At 38.8% G+C, this 19,570-nt stretch overlaps 1 protein-coding gene across 1 annotated transcript; it reads right to left on the bottom strand.

Annotated features, from left to right (window-relative positions):
- Nucleotides 1-74: 74 nt before the first annotated feature.
- Nucleotides 75-18,104, bottom strand: gucy2ca (guanylate cyclase 2Ca). Its single transcript, XM_005947022.2, has 27 exons — nucleotides 17,265-18,104; nucleotides 16,066-16,178; nucleotides 14,523-14,590; nucleotides 14,218-14,439; nucleotides 14,003-14,121; nucleotides 13,679-13,778; nucleotides 13,464-13,569; nucleotides 13,241-13,385; nucleotides 11,303-11,388; nucleotides 11,089-11,206; nucleotides 10,900-10,981; nucleotides 10,556-10,649; nucleotides 9,994-10,056; nucleotides 9,835-9,906; nucleotides 9,643-9,747; nucleotides 9,021-9,107; nucleotides 8,636-8,768; nucleotides 6,468-6,605; nucleotides 6,182-6,270; nucleotides 5,905-5,996; nucleotides 5,533-5,691; nucleotides 3,511-3,703; nucleotides 3,166-3,340; nucleotides 1,956-2,054; nucleotides 1,733-1,827; nucleotides 1,540-1,616; nucleotides 75-673 (listed from the first exon to the last, which is right to left on the bottom strand). Exons 1-27 carry the CDS (start codon nucleotides 17,464-17,466, stop codon nucleotides 472-474), a joined length of 3,234 nt encoding a protein of 1,077 aa, XP_005947084.1. The 5' UTR covers nucleotides 17,467-18,104; the 3' UTR covers nucleotides 75-471.
- Between the last annotated feature and the right edge of the window lie 1,466 nt (nucleotides 18,105-19,570).

Below are 19,570 nucleotides of genomic sequence, written 5' to 3'. Positions count from 1 at the left end.
AGCATCATTACAGTGCAAAATAGTCTTGATGAGTACTGTTTGGATAGAGTTCCACTGTCTTTGAAGCAGAAAAATATTTACACGATAAATATATATTTTCTTTATCACGTGTTGCTCAATCAGTGAGCTTCCTGCAGGCAACATTGAGACATAAACAGAAGGATGGCTCAAAGTAAAGAAGAGTGCACTGGGTATCCTCGTCCACGTTATCTGGATCGCTTATGGAGAAACAATTGTATATAAATATGCCGCTCTTTGTGCCACAACAGTAACTACTTAACATCTTTAAAGGATCAGCAAGGCGAGTTGATCTCAAGGCGTTAGGCTGTTGGGGATGAAGAGACGTGCTGCTGCGGCGTTGTCTCTCCAACCGATGAATGAACAAAGCTGTCCAAAGAAACCCAGCAGTCCTGAATCTAACTTGACAAACTTGTACGAAGTCTACATCTTGTGCTGAAAGCTCTTCTATGATCACAGGTAGGTGCTCGGGTTCTCAGTGACAGCTAGGTGGAAGTACTCTGGCAGGCTGTCGCTCTGCGCGCTGCTGTTGGTCTCCCTCCGGCGGATTTTGGTGGACAGGGTCTTCCTCTTTTTGAAGCTGTCCCCTCCACGCTTCTCCAGACTTAACACGATCATCTCTGCCAGATCCTTCTGAAGCGACTGGAAGTTCTCCCTGAGACAGTAACATTGTTTTAGATTATTGTGTAATGATGTAAAACTAAAATTAGGTATCAGGCAGATTCTGAAAAAAAATGTGGAACGGTAAAATATAAATTGAAAACCAAATGCTAGCCTACAATATATTTTATCTAATATTCAATCTGTCTAAAAGAAAACTACATTACAAGGGGGAAACTGCTCTTTATGAACTCAGTGTGCATAACATTGGACAAGCTTTGAACCACCCTTTAGATCCATAGGTTTTTTGGATTGTGCCACAATTATGTAATTTTTTCAGATCAAATATTTTAAATGTGACTGAAGTGCAGACTTGCAGCTTTAATACAAGGGGTTTAACAAAAACTATTGCATTACAAAGGCTCAAAAGTCATTGGACAGCTGACTGACAAGCTAGCTATTTCACTACCTACAAGCAGACGAATGATGAAAAATGTTTTCAACAATTTGGAGCCTTCTTTGTGATATTTTTTCTTTCATAATATGAAAAATACTTTCAGTGAGTGCCAGGTCTGAACTTCAGGCTGACCAGTTTGACTCTTTTACTGTAACATGTCCACAGGGTAGTCTGGTATTGTCTCGCTAAAACAAGCAAGGCTGGAAAAGCAGTTATCTGAGTGGCAGCATGTATTACGCCAACATCCGCATAATTCATCCTGATGTAGTAACTTTTTAAAAAATTTACAGTTAATTAGTCTATCAATTAACAAATGAAGCACTTTAAAGTAGGTGGTAATCTAATAATATAAAGAACATACATTATTTATTAAATCATAATACTGTTTACGTATTGTGTTCAGGGTATACCAGAGTTCTTCAACAGTTTGTGTAAAAAATCTTTATTGATAGGACTTTACTCACGCGCTCGGTGGCGTCGGCAGGTTGTAACTTCCCCCGGTCACGCCTGTTAACCAGTATGTCATCATTTTTCCTTTACCCTGTGGGTGAAGTGCAGACAAACAGAAACACTCACACACACTCGTGACCTCAGTTTGTGCGGTATGGCATTTAAAGTAAATAAGTAAGTTAAAAAGCCCAACACCACCCAGCTCACCTTCAGATACGTCTCTCCTCGTTTTTCATACTCAAACTTGCAGTCCGTCCTCTGCAGGATGTTGATGGTAGACTGGCTGACATGAATTCTCAGAGCTGGAAAGATGATGTGAAAAGCAGCCATCAGACTCTGTGCTTGCATCTGCCCTCCCTTTGTGCCAATTCAAGCTAAGCGCCTAAGCTGCCAGTGTTGTGAGTGTGTAAAATGTGTGTGGTTGTCTTACGCAGGCCTGTGGACTCCATCCGTGAAGCCGTGTTAACCGTATCTCCAAAGAGACAGTAGCGAGGCATCTTCTTCCCCACCACTCCTGCTGCACATGGTCCTGGACACAATTACATAACAAGATTCAATTTATGCTCCTTTAAAAAAAAAAGTATTTAGTTTTTTATTAGCATATAATTAACATTAACCTACACATATATTATTTGGCCACTAGATGTCAGCAGCTCCATGACAGACAAAGGAAAACCGAGTTTGAGGGCTACACACAGAGAGGTCTAAACTTAATGGTTTATAGAATTTTTAGGAGAACATTAACAAACATGAAATTATGCTTCAAACTGATATTTCCACTAATGCACCCCCATACCATCAGAGATAGATAATTATGAACTGAGTGCTTGCTGCTGAACACTTGCTACCCTCTTTAATCTGGAGGATGTGGCACATCCATGTTTGCAAAAAAAAAAAAAAGAAACATTTTTTTTGGATTCATCTGACTACAAAATACTTTTTCACTTTGTCTCAGTCCATTTTAAATGAGTTTTGGCTTAGCATAGACAGAAGTGTTCCTGCATCATGTTGACGTTTGGCTTCCTTTTTACATGATAGAGTTTGTATTTGTAGATGGCACGGTCGGCTGTGCTCACAGACAATGATTTTTGGAAGTGTTGCTGAGCCCATGCAGTGACAGAATCATGTCTGTGTTTAGTGCAGCGCTGCCTGAGAGTCCGAAGATCACAAGTATCTTTGTATTGATTTTCAGTCTTGGCCCTTGCACGGCGAGATTACTGCAGATATCTCAATCTGTGATCATATTATCTAGTGTAGAGATGATCAGTTTGTCAAAGTCTTCACAATTTCACTTTGAGGACCATTATTATAAAATTGTTCCATAATTTTGAGACATAAAATCTTTGCAGATCTGTGAACCTCTGCCAATCTTTACTGGTAAGAAATTCTATATTTTCTCCTCTTTTTTCCAGCTTTTTGTTGCTGCTGTTAACGAGCAGTTGCCAGGAGTTTTCATAAAATGTTACATTTATTCAATTTAAACATTTGATGTATTTTTTATTCTCTGTTGTGAACATCATTTGTGGCTTTATGAAGTTTGTAGATCATTGAACTCTGTCTTTATTTAGATTTTACACAGCTTCCCAACTTTTGCAAAATTCGGATGAGACCATAGTAAAATCATTGTGAATCTCTGGTACCTGAATGTACACCAATACGGATCCATAGAGGAATCCCAGGCAGGTGCTCCAGCTCAAACGTCCCCACAAATGATAGGATGTCCAGGGCCATGTGGGCAATGTCCAATGCATGCCTGTTGCCGTTACGTTTGGGCAAACCGGATGCAACCATGTAAGCATCTCCTATCGTTTCAACCTACGAGACAATGGAAATGTAACTTATCTATAAAATCTTTGTCTTTATTCAAAAAGAAAATATTTATGTCTAACCCTAAGCACTTTCTTAGAAATTATAGATTAATGCTTAAAGAAATTGTGACCTCCTTGATAGTAGAGGCCTGGGTTTCTGTTATCCTGCTAAGCTACCTTGTAGACATCATGGTGATCAAGAATGCTGTCAAAGTTCTTGTAGATTTCGTTGAGCATATCGACCACCTCCATGGGGGTGCTGTAGTAGCAGAGGGTGGTGAATCCCACAATATCACTGAAATAGATGGTGACCTCCTCAAACAGCTCTGGCTCCACACTCCCCGTTTCCTTCAGGGAACGCACCACTGGGCTATGGAGACGCAGAGAGAGTGAAAAATGTGATTACTGTCAGATATATTAATGTTACATGACTACAACATGTAAACAGCATGATGGGGGTTTTCAGCCTCTACACACAGTAAATGCTGGAGTGTAAATTCTGCGCTCAGTCATGACCAGAGATGGGTAATCTGATTACTTAAACAAGCACCGAGTGTGCAACGACGTAATGGGAAATTGACAGAGAAACTCGCGGATTCTTCCACTGACCGCTGCGGCTCACCTGCACCAGGGCAAACCACCCCACGCCTGCTTTACAGGTGAAAATAGAGCAACAGGACCGCTGAGTCTTTGATTTTATTTATTTTCAGCTGTGTTTTACTTGCATCTATTTGAAAGACTGAGTGTAAACACAAAAAATATTTTATTTTATGTGCTGGAATGTGAAGAAAATGGGTTTATATGTTAAACTAATTTCTTCCAGTCAGAGAATGTTGCATATAATTTAATTTTTGCTTGATACATAAAGTTAAAAGATTAAAACTGTTAAAAGAAGTTTAAAAAAAGAGACTTTTCCATTTGATTACATTTTGTATGATGGATTATGTAGAAAAAGTAGAATTGTGCTGAAAGATCTATCGCTTTATCACCTCTTCAGGTTGTAAATCGTGTTTTTAAAAAGTAACTAAGTAATTAATTACTTTTGAAAATAAGTAATCAGTAAAGTCACGGGATTACTTTTTTGGGGAAGTAATCAGTAATTAGTTACTGATTACTTTTTTCAAGTAACTTGACCAACACTGGTCATGACTATGCAGTTATAAGGCTGCATAGTCAGATAGAATGCCCAGAAGAGACGGCGGTCATTACTTCAACAGTAAATGCACAAGTGTACAATCAAATTCATGATTAGATTTGTGATGGCAAAGTCACTTTGAGGATGATAATCCATCTTGTTACAGAGCAACGAATGCTAAATCTTTTCTTGCTGAAAGGCAATCAAAGGAAAAGGTCTGTATCTCTATCCAAATAAAAATGAATGAAAAACAAAAAATGGACAACAACAAGCCTCCTCCCTACAAAGCTGACCTAGCAACTTATTTCTGACCTCAAAATGTTGGAAGCAGTTTGATGGACAATTATTTTTCAATAGTAAACCCCAGGCCTGATATAATTCTGACCATTATAAAAGCTGGATGCTGTGCAACAAAGTATTAAGTGTTTTTAATACTTCTTAATTTTTTTTCTTCTGCAAAAACAAATAAAAGAATGAAGTGTGGAGATTCTATAGATTTTGCCAGGTATTGTATTACAAAATACTCCAATTACCAATCACTGATTATGATTGAAAATTTGTTATAATTATATTATGTTTATGATGATGTACACTTTTATTGATCCCCGTGGGGAAATGCTTCTCTGCATTTAACCCATTCACTCAGTGAAGCAGAAGGCAGCCACCAGGGAGCAGTATGTGGGGATGGTGCCTTGCTCAAGGGTACCTCAGGGTAGCCGTTCAGGGGATTCGAACCCCTGACCTTCCGATCATGGGGCAACCGCTTTACCTACTGAGCTATCCCTGCCCCATGTGTTAAATTTGATAACATTATTAATATCAGTATTCATAAATAGTGTAAATCTGCATAACCTATGTCCCTAAACAGGTGGATATTTAGAGGGGTTTGTTTTTTTAAACAAAACCACTGCCTGCTGCTGCTAAACCTGCTTATTTTTACATGTGTGGTGTGCAACACTATAATCAGCACAACATATACAGAAACACTGTAAGGAGGAGGAGAATGCAGACTTGAAAGTTCCTGGTGTCAGATGCCTCTGAGTCAGCTGAGTGTAAAAACCCACCCAGGAAGAAGCATAAAGTTGAGGCGATCCGCTCTGTCCCTCTCAGCTTTGTACAAAGCCGTTCTCTCCTCCACGAGCTTCTCCAAAGTCCTGGAGTACATCTGCAGACGACGGATCAGGTTGTCCATGTACGTCTCTGTGGCTTGGTTATGGAGGTTACTGCATCAGATCAAAAATGTTTTATATCACCATATCAGCTGTTACTGCTACTTACTGCTCTTCATTTAAGAGAATATGACAGAAAAACGTATTTTTGAGGAAAACCTCCTCACTTGGGTCTTTGAGGTGAGGTGTTTGGCAGTTAGTTCGGAATGTGTCAAGTTATAAAAATGAATCGAAGCCACACCGAAGAAACACACAATGGGAATCTACCTGAAAATATTTCCAAGCGTTAACTCGATTCTTTTAAAATCTGGCCTCCGTTCTGGGTCTTCCTCCCAGCAATTCTTTATCAGTGTGTACAGCTGTATAGACACAGAGATACACACAAAACACGCATAAAAAACACAAGGAAAAAAAAGAAGAGGAAAGTGTTTTTTTATCTACTTAATTTACTTGAATGGATCCATATAACTTTATAAACTCTATAAGAATCAGGGTGTGTTGCTGTAACAGCTCCTTTGCGTTTGAAAGGCTTTTTTTTTTTTACCTCAATCTCTCTGTCTGACACACCCTCAAAGTTCAGGTCAGGTCTGAAGACATTGTGCCCGATAGGATGCTGCAATCTGTAGATCTTCTCTGTGGGTTTGCACAGCGGTCAGTTAAACAAGATAAGTATGGGACACATGTTACTCTGTGACCTCTGTGTTTCACAGTGTGCCGAATTTTGCATCTTGTATGTGTAAAAGGGTCTTTAAATCAATGAAAACCGACTGACAAAGACAGAAATAAATTTTTTCAGTTCTGCTGTTTATGGCTGTATAATGGTGGCCTACCTCTAACATCAGTGCAGTACTCTGTGTAGAAAGGGGCTTGTCTCATTACAATCTCATGGGCAATGATGGCGTAGCTGTAAACATCGCCTTTTGGAGACACCCCAAATTTACGAAGATGCTCCGGGGCGGTCCACAAATCTGATTGGACAGAAAACCAGCAACATCAGTTTATCATCAGTTACTTTCACCAATCAGAATCACACCTTTCAATGTCAGACACATTTTTCAAATATATTAATTCTATGTTTAAATCTGCAGCTACCCTAACCCTGAACATAAGTTCAGCATTTACAAAGTCAGCCCCCTTCATCTGACTTCCCCTTGTAGCCAGTGCTCATCTTAGCCTGGCTTATTAGAATGTTCGTCAGACATATCTTCCTCCGCTGTCTTGCAGTACTTTGAACAAAAAATAAGAAGACTTATCTGAAATTACACGTAACCCAGTGAGCTGCTGCTGGAGCAAAGAAAAAGGTTAGCTAGTCTTTGACAGCCAAGCCACAGGCGGTGCAATATTTCCTCAGCCTGACAGAAACAGATAGTGACTCTCTATTGGAGATCCTTACTGTGTGTCTCTATGGGAGCTTTGTACAGGGACCTCCAGCTGCCCCTGAAGCCTATTACAGGTACAGTAGACAAAGCAACACCTCTAACTATTCATAGTTGATATGTTTGAAAAGATAATAATAGTGATTCTTCAGCAATGATGGAAAGTCAGGCAAAGAGATTAACTGTTTACCTGCAGAATGAGTCCTGATTACATCTAACAGGCCAAACAATCCTGACTTTATCCAGCAGCCTCTACAGAAGTTACTGAGACCTCACCCCAGTTTCCTGAGCCAGCCTGGCTGCATTTTCTGCTTCCCTGCAGACCTCAGACCCGCCACTGCTGTTACAAGGTCCTGGGTCGTGGAGTAGAAGCTCCTCGGCAGTGTTACTGTTACAACCCTTACAAATGAGAGCAATCTCTTTTGTTTTTTAAAACAATTGTCCAAGTGTGGAGAATCCACTGGTGAAAAAAAGTCTATGTCTGGCTGGTCAAGGAGAACTTTAAAATAGCATCTATGCTACTCTGTGAAGTAACATGGACGCCATTTAAAACCAAGGTGATTGCTGTTTATGATAGAGATGCTGCTGCTATGTGTCGCAGCCAAATAGCAAAATTCTGCTATGTGGCTACGAAAGTCGATCAGACCCCGCCCCCTCCAAAACAGGATGGAGTCTTACCCAAAGAAATTTTGCATTTTTTTTTTGTGTCTACAGCTACTGTAGAGGTTCTACAGCAATACAATAGTGTCACGTTGTTCTTCAGTTAAAAATCCTGTGTTCTGATTTCATTAGTAGCCTATTTAACTCCTGAGAGTACTTTAAAATAACTCTCTGAATTAAAAGCAGTTTTTTTCCCCCAGTTTATACCTTTTATAATTGTTGTGTGTTTTGTGCCAGTTTGCTGCCAGAAAACTAATTTGTTTTTCCTTCCCAGTCTTTTTTCCTCACACTGACTTCAGAAGTCAGAGAAAAACTAACAAGAAAAGCTTGTCATGATTTAGTCATGCATTGCAGTCACCGTAAGGTAATGTCGGAGGCCAAACCAGTCATATCGTTGCTTTAGTTAAGCTAATGTTTATATTTGATTAACATAAATCCTGGACAGTTTATGAGGGGAGGATTATTATTCAAGGAAGTCAGAATACCAGGAGCAAACCCATGCAATCAGAGGGAGAAGAGGCAAACCCTGCACAGAATGGCCACAGCCAACAGGGAGGTTGGCTGATGCTGTGATGTGACGGTGCTAACCACCACATCACTGTGCTCACCTGACCACAGACATGTCATCCCAAGCTCAACCAACAGGTAAAGCAAGAGCAAGGCAACAATGACCATTAGAGAGCCGTCAGTCTAACCCATGCTGGCAACCCTCATTAGAGAAGGATGATACAACCCAAGCATATAAAACACAATTAACCCAGTTAAACTCTCTAAGTCAAGAAATGATATGATTAAATTAAAATCAAGAAATACACTCCAAAAGCTTCAAACACTCAAAACTCTCACACAAACACTCAGAACAGAGCAGGATTCTAACTCAGCAGGAGCTTTTAGAAGAAAACGATGGTCTCAGAGCTTAGATCAATACTCAGCCACACTGATAACATTTTTTTAAAGCTTACCTTTTCCTGTATTTAGCATGGTGTTGCAGCCAAAGTCAGTGATCTTGACCACCATACGGTTGTCGACAACACAGTTGGAGGACTTGAGGCGGCCGTGGACCGCAATATTGCTTGAGTGGAGATATGACATGCCCTATCGAATATATACAGCAGAGCAGTGGTTGTTATTTGCTATTTCAACAATTTTTTATCATGTGTTCTGGTCGTTTTTTCTCTTAAGAAAATCCTGAAATTATATGTTGCTGAAACAAAATATGTGCTGGAGGTGCTTTAAATGTGGTATTTAAAAACAAAGCAGTTACCCAAAAGAAAACAGGCAAAATAAAAATAAAAGAAAGCATTTAATAAATCACATACTCAGAAAGGCAACTTAAAGAAACAATACCTTTGCTATGTCATACATGACTGATATTTTAAACTCCATATCCATGAATGTTTCATCTGGGTAAGAGATCCTGTCACTGAGAATGTACTGGGGGGGAAAACATGAGCAAATTCAAGTTTTAGCATTTTTGGAAACTGAAACAAGTCTGTGTGTGAAAGAGTCTGAATCATATGCATTCATACACAGTGTAAGTGTTCTTTAAACACTGAGTGTCCCTAACTTATCAACAAGTGAACATCAAAGTCACTGTGAACTATGCATGCCGCTGAGCACTGAAAAGTCAAATCAGCATAGAGTCAAAAATTGTGTTTTTCTGCATGCAGTGTGACACAAAGCAGACACAAAGCTCAAATCATCTCAAATTGGTTCTTTGAACTTTGTAATCAAATGGCCTCCACATCACCAAATCTCAACCCAGTCGAGCACCGTTGGGAACAGCAGGTGTAACTAATGAAGTGGCTGGTGAGTGCATTTCTGTGCTCATGGGTGTTTGTTTTTTTTATTGTTATACAGATTAGAAAACAATCTAAACGATAAGATAAACTGATTTACGAACAGAAATCCCAGCAGCAGGACCTGATATGAAGGTAGAAACAGTGTGTGAACGTTGCTCTGCTCTTACCCTGAGGGAGCCCCTCTGACACAGCTCAAACACACCGTACACACCATATTCAAACTTCACTGTGCCATAAAATTTGGTCAGATTGTAGTAATCAATGCGCAGCAGCTGGAACATGAAGACAGTGGCAGGGAGAGTTAATTTTTTTTTATGTACTTTTATTAACCTCTAAGATAAAACGCAGAGTTATCTTACAGTGTTGAGCTCAATCCTCTGGTCCTCGGTGAAGTCTCCCTCTGTGGTTTTCAGCTCTTTCATGATTACAGGCTGGAGAACACAGAGAAAAGGACCGACATGATCATTTCCCTTTGAATCTTTTTAAAATCAGATATCAATTTTTTGGATTGCTGATACCTTCTTGTCGTAGCGGCCTCGCTGCCTGAAGTATATACTGTCCTTCCTCTTATCTTCATCAATCTGTTTCATAAACACACACATACACATTCCTATCTTGAACTGCTATAGATCTGAAAGCTTTTTGATCGTCAATGGTAAAAACCTTGAGCTTTACATACATTTTAGGACAGGTTTTATTTTCAATAAGATAGCTGCAGATGTATGGCCCTGTTCTAACACAAGAATCACTGAGCAAACAGGTCCAAAACAGAGCAGGCATCCATGACTTAACCTTCACCTTCCTTCTAGGTGTATCATGTTCAACATGGGCTGCAAAGCAGCTTGCAAGGCATTAAGATCATCTGTTATCACCTGGGATTGTGTGACTCTTGGACATCAGTTTCACTTTTTATTGAACTTTAACAATTTAGCACATACTCTGACATTTTCATGTAGTCATATCTTATTTATCTTATTTAATGCGTATCAAAAAAAAAGCCTTATTGTGTCATAGAGCTGCATTTTTTCAGCAGTCAGGGAATAAAATCTGGAGTTAAAGTTTGCTGATGAGAGCATTTACCTTCAGAGACACTTCCTTCTCATCCAGAGGGCCAATCAGGTGAGGTTCGATGTGAGACCATTTCTTCTGTAGACAGCGTTCTTTCCTGTTCTGCCTGTCAGTAAAAAAATATTTTTAAAAAGCATGCAGTAAATGATCGTATATGTTTACTGCATAATAAGATGTTGTTGCGCCAGGTTGAAAAACACAAGGCAGTATTTGCCACAGAGCTGTTACCCTGTCCTCCTTTACCTAAATAAGGCAAATACTGCCTCATTTTTTCAGCTCAGCTCTAGTGATGCACTTGTGCTAAAATGTGACATGCAGCTCTTCTACCACAACTGGGAAATGAATCTGCAGTTTACCTGTAGAAGATAAGAGCGACTCCCGTCACCACCACAACGCTGAGACTCAGAACAATCACAATGATTTCCTGCATGTCAAACTCTGAAAGCAGACATGCATGAATAGAGTAGAAGATTCAGAGCTTTGCCTTGAATAAAGCATTAAATCATTCTATAAATTATTCTGCAAAAAGTTCATGTGTGTTTTACCATCCGGCATCTTTGGCTCGTCAGGAGGCAGCTTGTTTCCTGCCCACGGCAGAGTGGGGTTTTGGGTGTAATTGATGGTTTTATTTAGTGATGTATCAAACAATAGCAGAGTTTTATACTACAGAGGAAGAGAGAGAGGAAAAATGTAAGGAAAAAAAACAGCTATTCACTTTTAATGCAGCAGTGTTAACTGATTAATAAACAAAGGTTTCACCTTGGCAGTGTTAGCTGATGTGTAAATGATTGAGAAGTTAACATCTCTGTCCCCATATTCATCAAGCACATAGTGTCCTCCCATACCTGCTTGCACACACAATCATATAAACAAGACAATAAAACATTTTTGCATTATGCTTTTCCAAAAAGTTTCATTTACGGTAAAAAAAAAATGCTTTGACTCAATGTTACCTAAAAATTTGACATGAAAAACTGCAAATAATTATTTCATTATCAATAAATTCTGTTAATATCCTTTATTAACTGTTAGGTAATTGCAGCTATACAACATGAGAAATCTGCATTTCTGAAAGTCAAAGTTGATCTTTTGAAGCTTTGTTTTTTCTTCTTTACACAATAACTACAAAACATAGAGATTCTATATACTCTAATCAAAATTATTGCCAGCTGAATGGATTAACAGATAAATCACACACAAATTACAAAAAGCACTACTCGAAAAATTAAAGTAATGATTAGGGTGGCAAGAACTGCTGCTCCTGGAGTGGCCACTGGAGGTTGTCTCCTAAAGTGACTCAATCCTTATAGACTCCCATGTTTAAAAGCCCAAAAACTACTCATCCATTTGTATTTTGTTAAAACGTAAAGTTCAGGATGTGGCTGCTTTGACTGCTGACGACGGTAACACTTTCATAAGTGGAAACTTGATTTATTGTATACATGCATAAAATAATACACGTGAAACTTAAATTGTTCTATGAATGTTCAAAGAGGGATTCTTCCTGGCCCTACCTTTCACAATAAAACATGTGACTGCTGTAAATAAAATTGATTGGTAGAGGCAGGGTACACATAACTCATAACGCATAGAGACAGACAACCATTCACACCTATGGGCAGTTTAGAGTTACCAATTAACCTAACCCCTCACATGACTACATGTCTTCGGACTGTGGGCGGAAGCCAGAGAACCCACGCAAACAGAAAGACCCCGCCCTGATGGTTGAAATGAACTCAGGACCTTCTTGCTGTGAGGGAACAGTGCTCACCACTGTGCTACTGTCCTGCCCTGATAGATTCCTAATGTTATATATAACAAACAACAGTTATGTGAATTAAACAATTGAAAAGCTATTTATTTGTGACTGCAGTAACAGACAGAAAACATGTGTATTTTCATACAAGCGTAGAACAAATCAAACCTCCATGTAGAAATCAAGAGGTGACAATCACTTCTGGCTGCAAAAAAAGAAGCCATTTTCCAAAACCCCTGACATGCAGGCTTCATAAAACTGAGCCCAGAAGCAGGTGACCTTATGGTGACTCATCCATCTTTTATATACAGTCTGTGGCATCCCATTATTGCTGTAGTCGGTACAGAAAAATAAATCATAATGGAATCGTTTTCATACCTGTACCTTTTAACCATAAAGAAAAATCCAGAAGACCGACTGACCCTTTTACTTGGGTACAAGTAAGAGGGCAGGATAAGAGTTAGCCAGAAAACAATAAAAGTTACCATAAAACAAAAGATCAAGGGCTGTAAATACTCACTTTGATCTCATACTCTGTATCTTGGAGGACAATCTCCACATTACAGTGAGCTGAACTGCAGTAAATATTAACTTGAAGAAAAAACAAGCAATGAAAATCTCTTTATCCTTTCAAAGTCATCTGAAGTCATCTTCAGGTATGATTGGTTTTGTTGTATGATAGCATCCAAAACCTCAACACAGAGCAGCAGAATTTAAAAAAGAGACGGCGGTTGTGTTTTAATGTGAAAGCCATCTTTGTTCCTCAGCTGCAGTCAAACTTTGATCTAAGCAACATCAATCTTGTGGGCATAAAATAAAAGAATGTTTAACTCATCCTTCTTATTTCAGCTACTTGAATAGGCATGGTGTCCTCCCGGATACTGCTTATCACAGTCCTCCGGCATTCTGCCTCCAGCTGTGTTATCTCTGGTCATACGCACCATAAAATGAGATGTTTCCAAATGGGTTGTCACCCAGAGAGCCATTGTCGGTCCCGTTGTATTTTTGTATGCTGAGCATCCTCTCTCTGAGTGCTTTACCAAACAGCAGAGTCCCATCATGATATCCAGCCACATAATCGTTTATCTGCACGAAAGAATGGACAATAAAAGACCGAGCAGTTACTTCATGTGGTCTTCTTTCTGAGCTTCAGGTGCGACTCACCGTTTCATTGAATGAAGAGCCAGAGGTGTAGTTTCTCTGCGGCAGAGTGACCACTAAGACACTTTCCATACCCGCAGAAGATGTGGTGTTTAAATAATAATCAGGGCTGAATGAAGGAAAATATTTCTTAGTATTAAGATTTCTTGATTCCCACTTAATAAAAACATTGTGGTAGCAGTGCATGTGTGAAACAATAAATTCCTGTCCAGGCTTACTTGTACACATCTATGAGAATAAACAGGAAGTCTTTGGGAATCTGGCCCACCAGCTCCTTTACTGAAATCATCTCATCAGTGTTCCCACATAAGATTAAAACTGAAAGAAATAAATCAGTTTTACAGTAAGCAAGAAGGAAAATTCTTCAGCTGTCTTTGTGCACTTCTTCAGTCAGACTACTGGTTGTTCAGCTCTTTCAGTCTTGACTACTGCTACGGCTTAAATAATCAACTTACAATGAAATCCCCAGAGGACCAAGGCATTTTCTGCTTTATTAAAAAAACTATAAATTCTCAAAAACAGACAAAAATATATATATTCACTGTTGCTGTGTCTTTTCGGAGACTGGAACAATTTTTTCAGGCCCTCCTCTCCATGAATTGGCTCTGTTTTTGTGCCCAGCATAAACTTGTTAGTAGGTGCCGTCAGTGCGTTGATATACCTGTGGCAAAGCAATGAAACAAATCAAAAAGCCGGTTTATGCTGGAGTACAAATGAAACAACAGATCTTATCCATAATCACTTGAGTTTGGCTCACCAGAAGCAGTCCTCAGATGCATTGTTGGTTTTCTTATAGACGTAGAATCGGCTCCACGGCTCCTCCTTGAATGGCAGAGTTTCATTCATAAAGAGAAGGAAAAAGTCACAGATCTTTCGTGCTGGAGGCAGAATTCGGGTTAGTTTAGGCTTGTAGTCACAAGAGAGGCCAAAACTTCCAGCAGAGATGATGGGAATGGTTAAACGCAGACCAATGTTTTCACTGGAGAAAAACAAACGGGCAAAAATTAAAAACTCATGCATTAAAAAATCTCCTGAAAGTAAAAGAAAAAGATCCATACTTACTCTACTAACTGATAGGTGGCATATGTGCAGGAAGGCCCCAGCATGACACATCCAACTTCACCATTAGCCTGAAGAAAGTTACAACTGCATTAAGGAAAATGAACTTCAGAGCAGTTACTTCACAGTCTAGTACTTGCATTTAGTCTTTTTGCTTCAATTCCTCCTAGCTCTGTAATTTTGCAATATTTCCCCAAATCCATTTCATTAGTCCCCAGTAAAATTGGACAAATCTGTTGCTCTTGACTGTGCTGGAGGAAGCAGTGTCAGCTGTTTGGCCTAATGTCAGCTGCACTGACTGAGTTCACTATGCGGCATGCTTTGTCTACATTGCACTGTGCTTCTATTTAGCCTGGTGTTTGTGGTGATACTTGTATCTTGACATTCCACTAATTTATAAGTATCATAACTTCTATATCACCAAACCCTCTGGTAAACTTCCTCTTTAGCTCAGCTGCCTCTGTGACCGATGCACACAGTTACCTTCAATCTAAACCAAACAAAGCTCATAGTTTAATCTCTTGCAAGTGATGGCAGTATCATCTTCACATAATCAATGAGTCTGTGGCATCAAGCACAAGTCATCAAGTCATCCTGCTCCCAACACCACTCAGAAAAATATTTCAGTATTTCTCTGATCTCTTTCACTTCTGCCCCTTTCCTCTCAAATCTCTGCTCGTCTGACACTGGACACTTGTCAGATAATATCTCCAAGCTGCAGACCTTATATACTGACTATTGTTTACCTGAGGTCTATACTGTATGACTTTTTGGTACATAAAATGGGCAAAAGTATTGGGTCATGGTGTCTGCCTTTACAATCACTGATGAAAGAGTGGGTTGTTCTAAAGAGCTCGCTGAATTCAGACGTGCCACTGTAATAGGATGCCATCATTGCAAGAAGTCAGTTCATAAATTTCTTCCCTCCTAGATCCTCTATGATCAGATGTAAGTGTTTTTATTGCAAAGTGGAAGCATTTAGGGAGCAAAAGAGTTCCCAATCCCTTCTGGCATTAACATCAGCATAAAAACTGTCCACCGGGAGCTTCATGGCACCTTCTCTAGATGTAACATGTAGATGTCCCATTACTTTTGTTCATATATGAGGAAAGGTTATTTTACAAATCAAATATAAATATTACTATTATTATTATTTGAATTATGACGAATAACAGTGGTGACATTTATGGAAAAAGTCTACAGAGAGCTGAGGTCATCACTGATTTCTTTGTTTTCTACTGATGATGTTTTAGAAATAATATTTTCATGCATCCCCAAGAAATGAAAATGTCCATTCATGATGTTAAGTTCATATTTACAACTAGAACTGTCCTGCTGTGTGTAATGATGCCAGTTACAAGCCAATTTAAGCATAACAACCTCAAACCATCAGTAGTCGCAGAACTGCAAAAACCCCTCAGACCTATTTACAAGATCTAAAACAAAGGCTTTAAAAAAACTCTGAGGCTTTAGGAACAAGAAAATCACATCAGAAAGTGTTATGTCTGATTGTGCCCACTATGTTTAAGCAAGTAACCACACTTACGTTTAGTTTCTTGAGTATTGTCAACCCCTCGCACGTGCTGCTCCCGCAGCCCTGCCGCTTGTACAAGTTGGTGTTGAACCCATTGAAGTTAGCAGTCAAAGTGAAGTCTAAACCTTGAGTCGTGGAAAAAAAATTGATAAGAGTTATGAATGTCGGAAAACAATGAGATTAGATTAGTCTGACACTGGCAAAAATAGGTCTAATGGCTGAATTTGCATCAGAAGCAGGAAGAACAGTAACATTTTTTTTAAAGGGTCCCTTAATAACAGATACAGCAGATATGTTTAAATAACATATCTAAACATAACATATTTAAATCTCTAAATTAGTTTCATTTGTATCATATCTGTCAATATGTTTTTCCCCTACAGAATAAAATGCTAAAAATTACTTAAAATAGCATCATAACAAATGCTTTTGTCCACCAGAGCAACTCTGGCTCCGCTGTTAACAGCACAGCCAAGGTTGTGTGTGACGGAGTACAGGATCAGAGTCGAATGGTAGCTATTAAACATTCCTGAGAACCGTGAGTCATCTTTTGTCCTTCTGTTGGCATTGACTGCAGAAATCTTGCATCAGTCCTTTTAGTAATAAAACGAGCAACCTTGAACTATTTAACAACAGCGAAAGTGACATATGATTTGGTACATAAACCACAAGTTAATGATGTATTTAACTTTTTCGTGGTAAACACGCACGAGCAGTAAAACACTGGTCAAACATCAGTGAGACAGATTCCTGGAAGAATGATTCAAATACACAGAACACTTTTAAAAGCTACTTTAATGGTTTCCTTGCGGGACCCGACTATTTTAGCCTCGCCTTGTACACACAGTAAAAGGACCTAGAAAGAGGTATCTTTTATATCTATCTGCAGGCAGCTTGAGAAAAATGTATTTATATGTTATATCTTTTTAACCTATGATAAATACAATTTCATGTGAAAATAAGATAATAGTCATACATAAATGTCATACTTTTAGACTAGGCAAACAAAAACCAAGCAGTCCAGTTTTTTAATTTTTAATTTTTAAGCTAAGTGTGAAAGTTGACAGTAAAGTATGTTTTGTGTAGGTTAATGCATTCGCAGAGAGACTTTTAAGATACTGCTGTATATATTGATACCCTTCTTGTTGTTCTTTGAGCCTGATGTGTTTTGTTTTGTGTGTTTTTTCTGTAGGGTATCTATCTGTCCATACCATACTTATCGTTCTCCTGCTTGTCAGCTAGAATAGCTTGTTCCACGGCCGCCTTCACAAGTGGCATGCTCCATTCATAAGTGTTGTCCTCCAGCAGTACAATATTCATGTAGTAAGAACGGTTTGAATTCAAACAGTCATCAATCATGTCACTGGCGACCATGGCGAGCGTAAGTACGCCCAGGTAAAGTAAACTGGACATCCTGATCACTGAGACTTTCAGTTTTGCCTCTGAATTTTTGGCTCTAGTATAGATGTCAAAAATAGAGACCTCTGCTCAGGTAAACAGGATGCTGGAAGCACGACATATCTTCCCCACTGATGACAAAAGTTCAAAAACAGAAGTCAGCACATCTCTGCAGTAACCAAAAAGAAGTCGCTCTCCTGATCCAATGCCAAGAATCCAGGTAAGAGAAGTTTTGCGTAAGATCCGGCCCCCAAAACTTTCAGTAAATTCAGAATATCGAGATTGAAGACCAAAAAGAAAAGAAATAACAGCTGTTATGTTCCTCTTGGTAAAGACCGAGTTCTTTAATCGTCCACCTTAGTACAGGCTGGTCTCCTTTTGTTAATGAACAACTGCAGTGAGGCAGAGGGAGGGCAGGGCAGGAAAAACTCACACACTCTACCTGGAATGACACCTTACTTTAAAAAGTGACCAGGATTATAATTTACCCTGTTTATAAACACCAAGTTTAGACCTGCCTCCCTATTACCATCTAAAAAAAAAGTTTATTTCCTTGTTTTTAGCGATGATCCCGTCAAGTGTGAGAACAAATGTCAGATTTTTAACAACAGCACATTAAATCTGGCTCCTGGAAACAGAACACAACAGTACACAGTGGCACCACTTAAACACCTGTTTTGCCTTTTTTCTAACCGCTTTGTTTCCTGCACTGTAGACATCTTTACGCAGAGGCGGGGGAGAAGCTTTAATGCTGAAGGGGTCAAAGCTCACAGGAGGCCATAAAAGCGAAGGCTTGTGTGGAGCTGATAAATATTGCCGACCATAAAAGCCAGGTCGATTAAGCCTGTAAAATTCTTTGCAAAATGCTCATAAAACCTGTGCCACTGCATTTTCCGAAGAAAAAAACATTTAAATCCTCAGAGGTGCTGTTCAATGTTGTAAGTAATTTTTGAAATCCTCAGCTAAGTACCTTCTAACTAAGATAATCTGTATTTAAAACACTATTAGTGTATAGCTTATAAATTGTGTAATTACGACCCAATTAAGACAGTATTAATTATTATGACAAGCATCACATAAAAACCTATTTATCACATCAGGATAAAGGTCAAGAGCAAAGTCATAATAACCTGATAAATGCACTGATTTGGTATTTTCTGCTTCCAACTAACTAAAACTTTCTCCACCACAGAGTTCAAAAACCATTAAATATGAATTCACTTTAGCCAGTTATCAGACTTTTTGATTAAACGCCAAAATCTTTGACTTTCAGTGAAATGTATTATTGAATAGAATATGTGTTGTCATGATTATCTTTTCATCACAGCTTTGCCATTTTGAGCAAACTGACACATAAAGTTAAGCTAAAGTTATGACTATAGACTCTTAATGGTGCCTGTTTCACATGGATTTGTCCAATTTGACTGGATTGATTAAAATTACTTAAGTATAGATTCATGATTCGGATCATCTGTCTTATGTGAATATTTGAGAAACTGCTTATCTGCTGGGATTTTTGGATACAACCTTTCCGAGGTTTATAAAGAATGGCCTAAAAAAAGAGGAACTATTCATTGATCATGGGCAGTGAGTTACTAACATGGACCAAAATCTGTAAGGATTGTTTCCAGTACGTCATTGAACTTGTGCCATGAAAAATTAAGGCAGTTCTGAAGGCAAAAGTGGGTTCAACCCAGTACTTCAAAGAGTACCTATCATGCGAGTGCATAAATTCATAAAGGAAAAGTAAATGTCCATTGTGAGAGCATTTTGTGATGATATGAACATTTCTTAAAAGCAGAAATGAAACCATTTTAAAAAGAAAACAAGTTAAATCAAAGTTTAAGCAAGAAAGTTACCATTTCCTATAAAAAAATTAAACTGATTAACTGATTACTAATTTTCAGTTACTGGGTTTATTGAATAATACACTAATTACTGCGGCTCCAGAAGCTGGGCGGAAAAAGGAGAGAAAATGTAAAAGTTACATTTCAGCTTAAGTAGAAATCACTACAGCAAACATTTGTTTCAAAAGGAAAGTTGGGACATCAGCTCAACGTGGTTGCAGTCCAGAGTAATGTGAAACAGCCAGCGTCTTTCCTCTACAGAAAAAAACTGA

This window comes from Haplochromis burtoni, unplaced genomic scaffold, assembly GCF_018398535.1.
Source record: "Haplochromis burtoni strain Fernald_Lab_line unplaced genomic scaffold, NCSU_Asbu1 Contig_514, whole genome shotgun sequence".
Lineage (NCBI taxonomy): Eukaryota > Metazoa > Chordata > Actinopteri > Cichliformes > Cichlidae > Haplochromis > Haplochromis burtoni.
The sequence above is the reverse complement of the archived record's forward strand: the minus strand, read 5'-3'. Positions and strand labels throughout refer to the sequence as shown.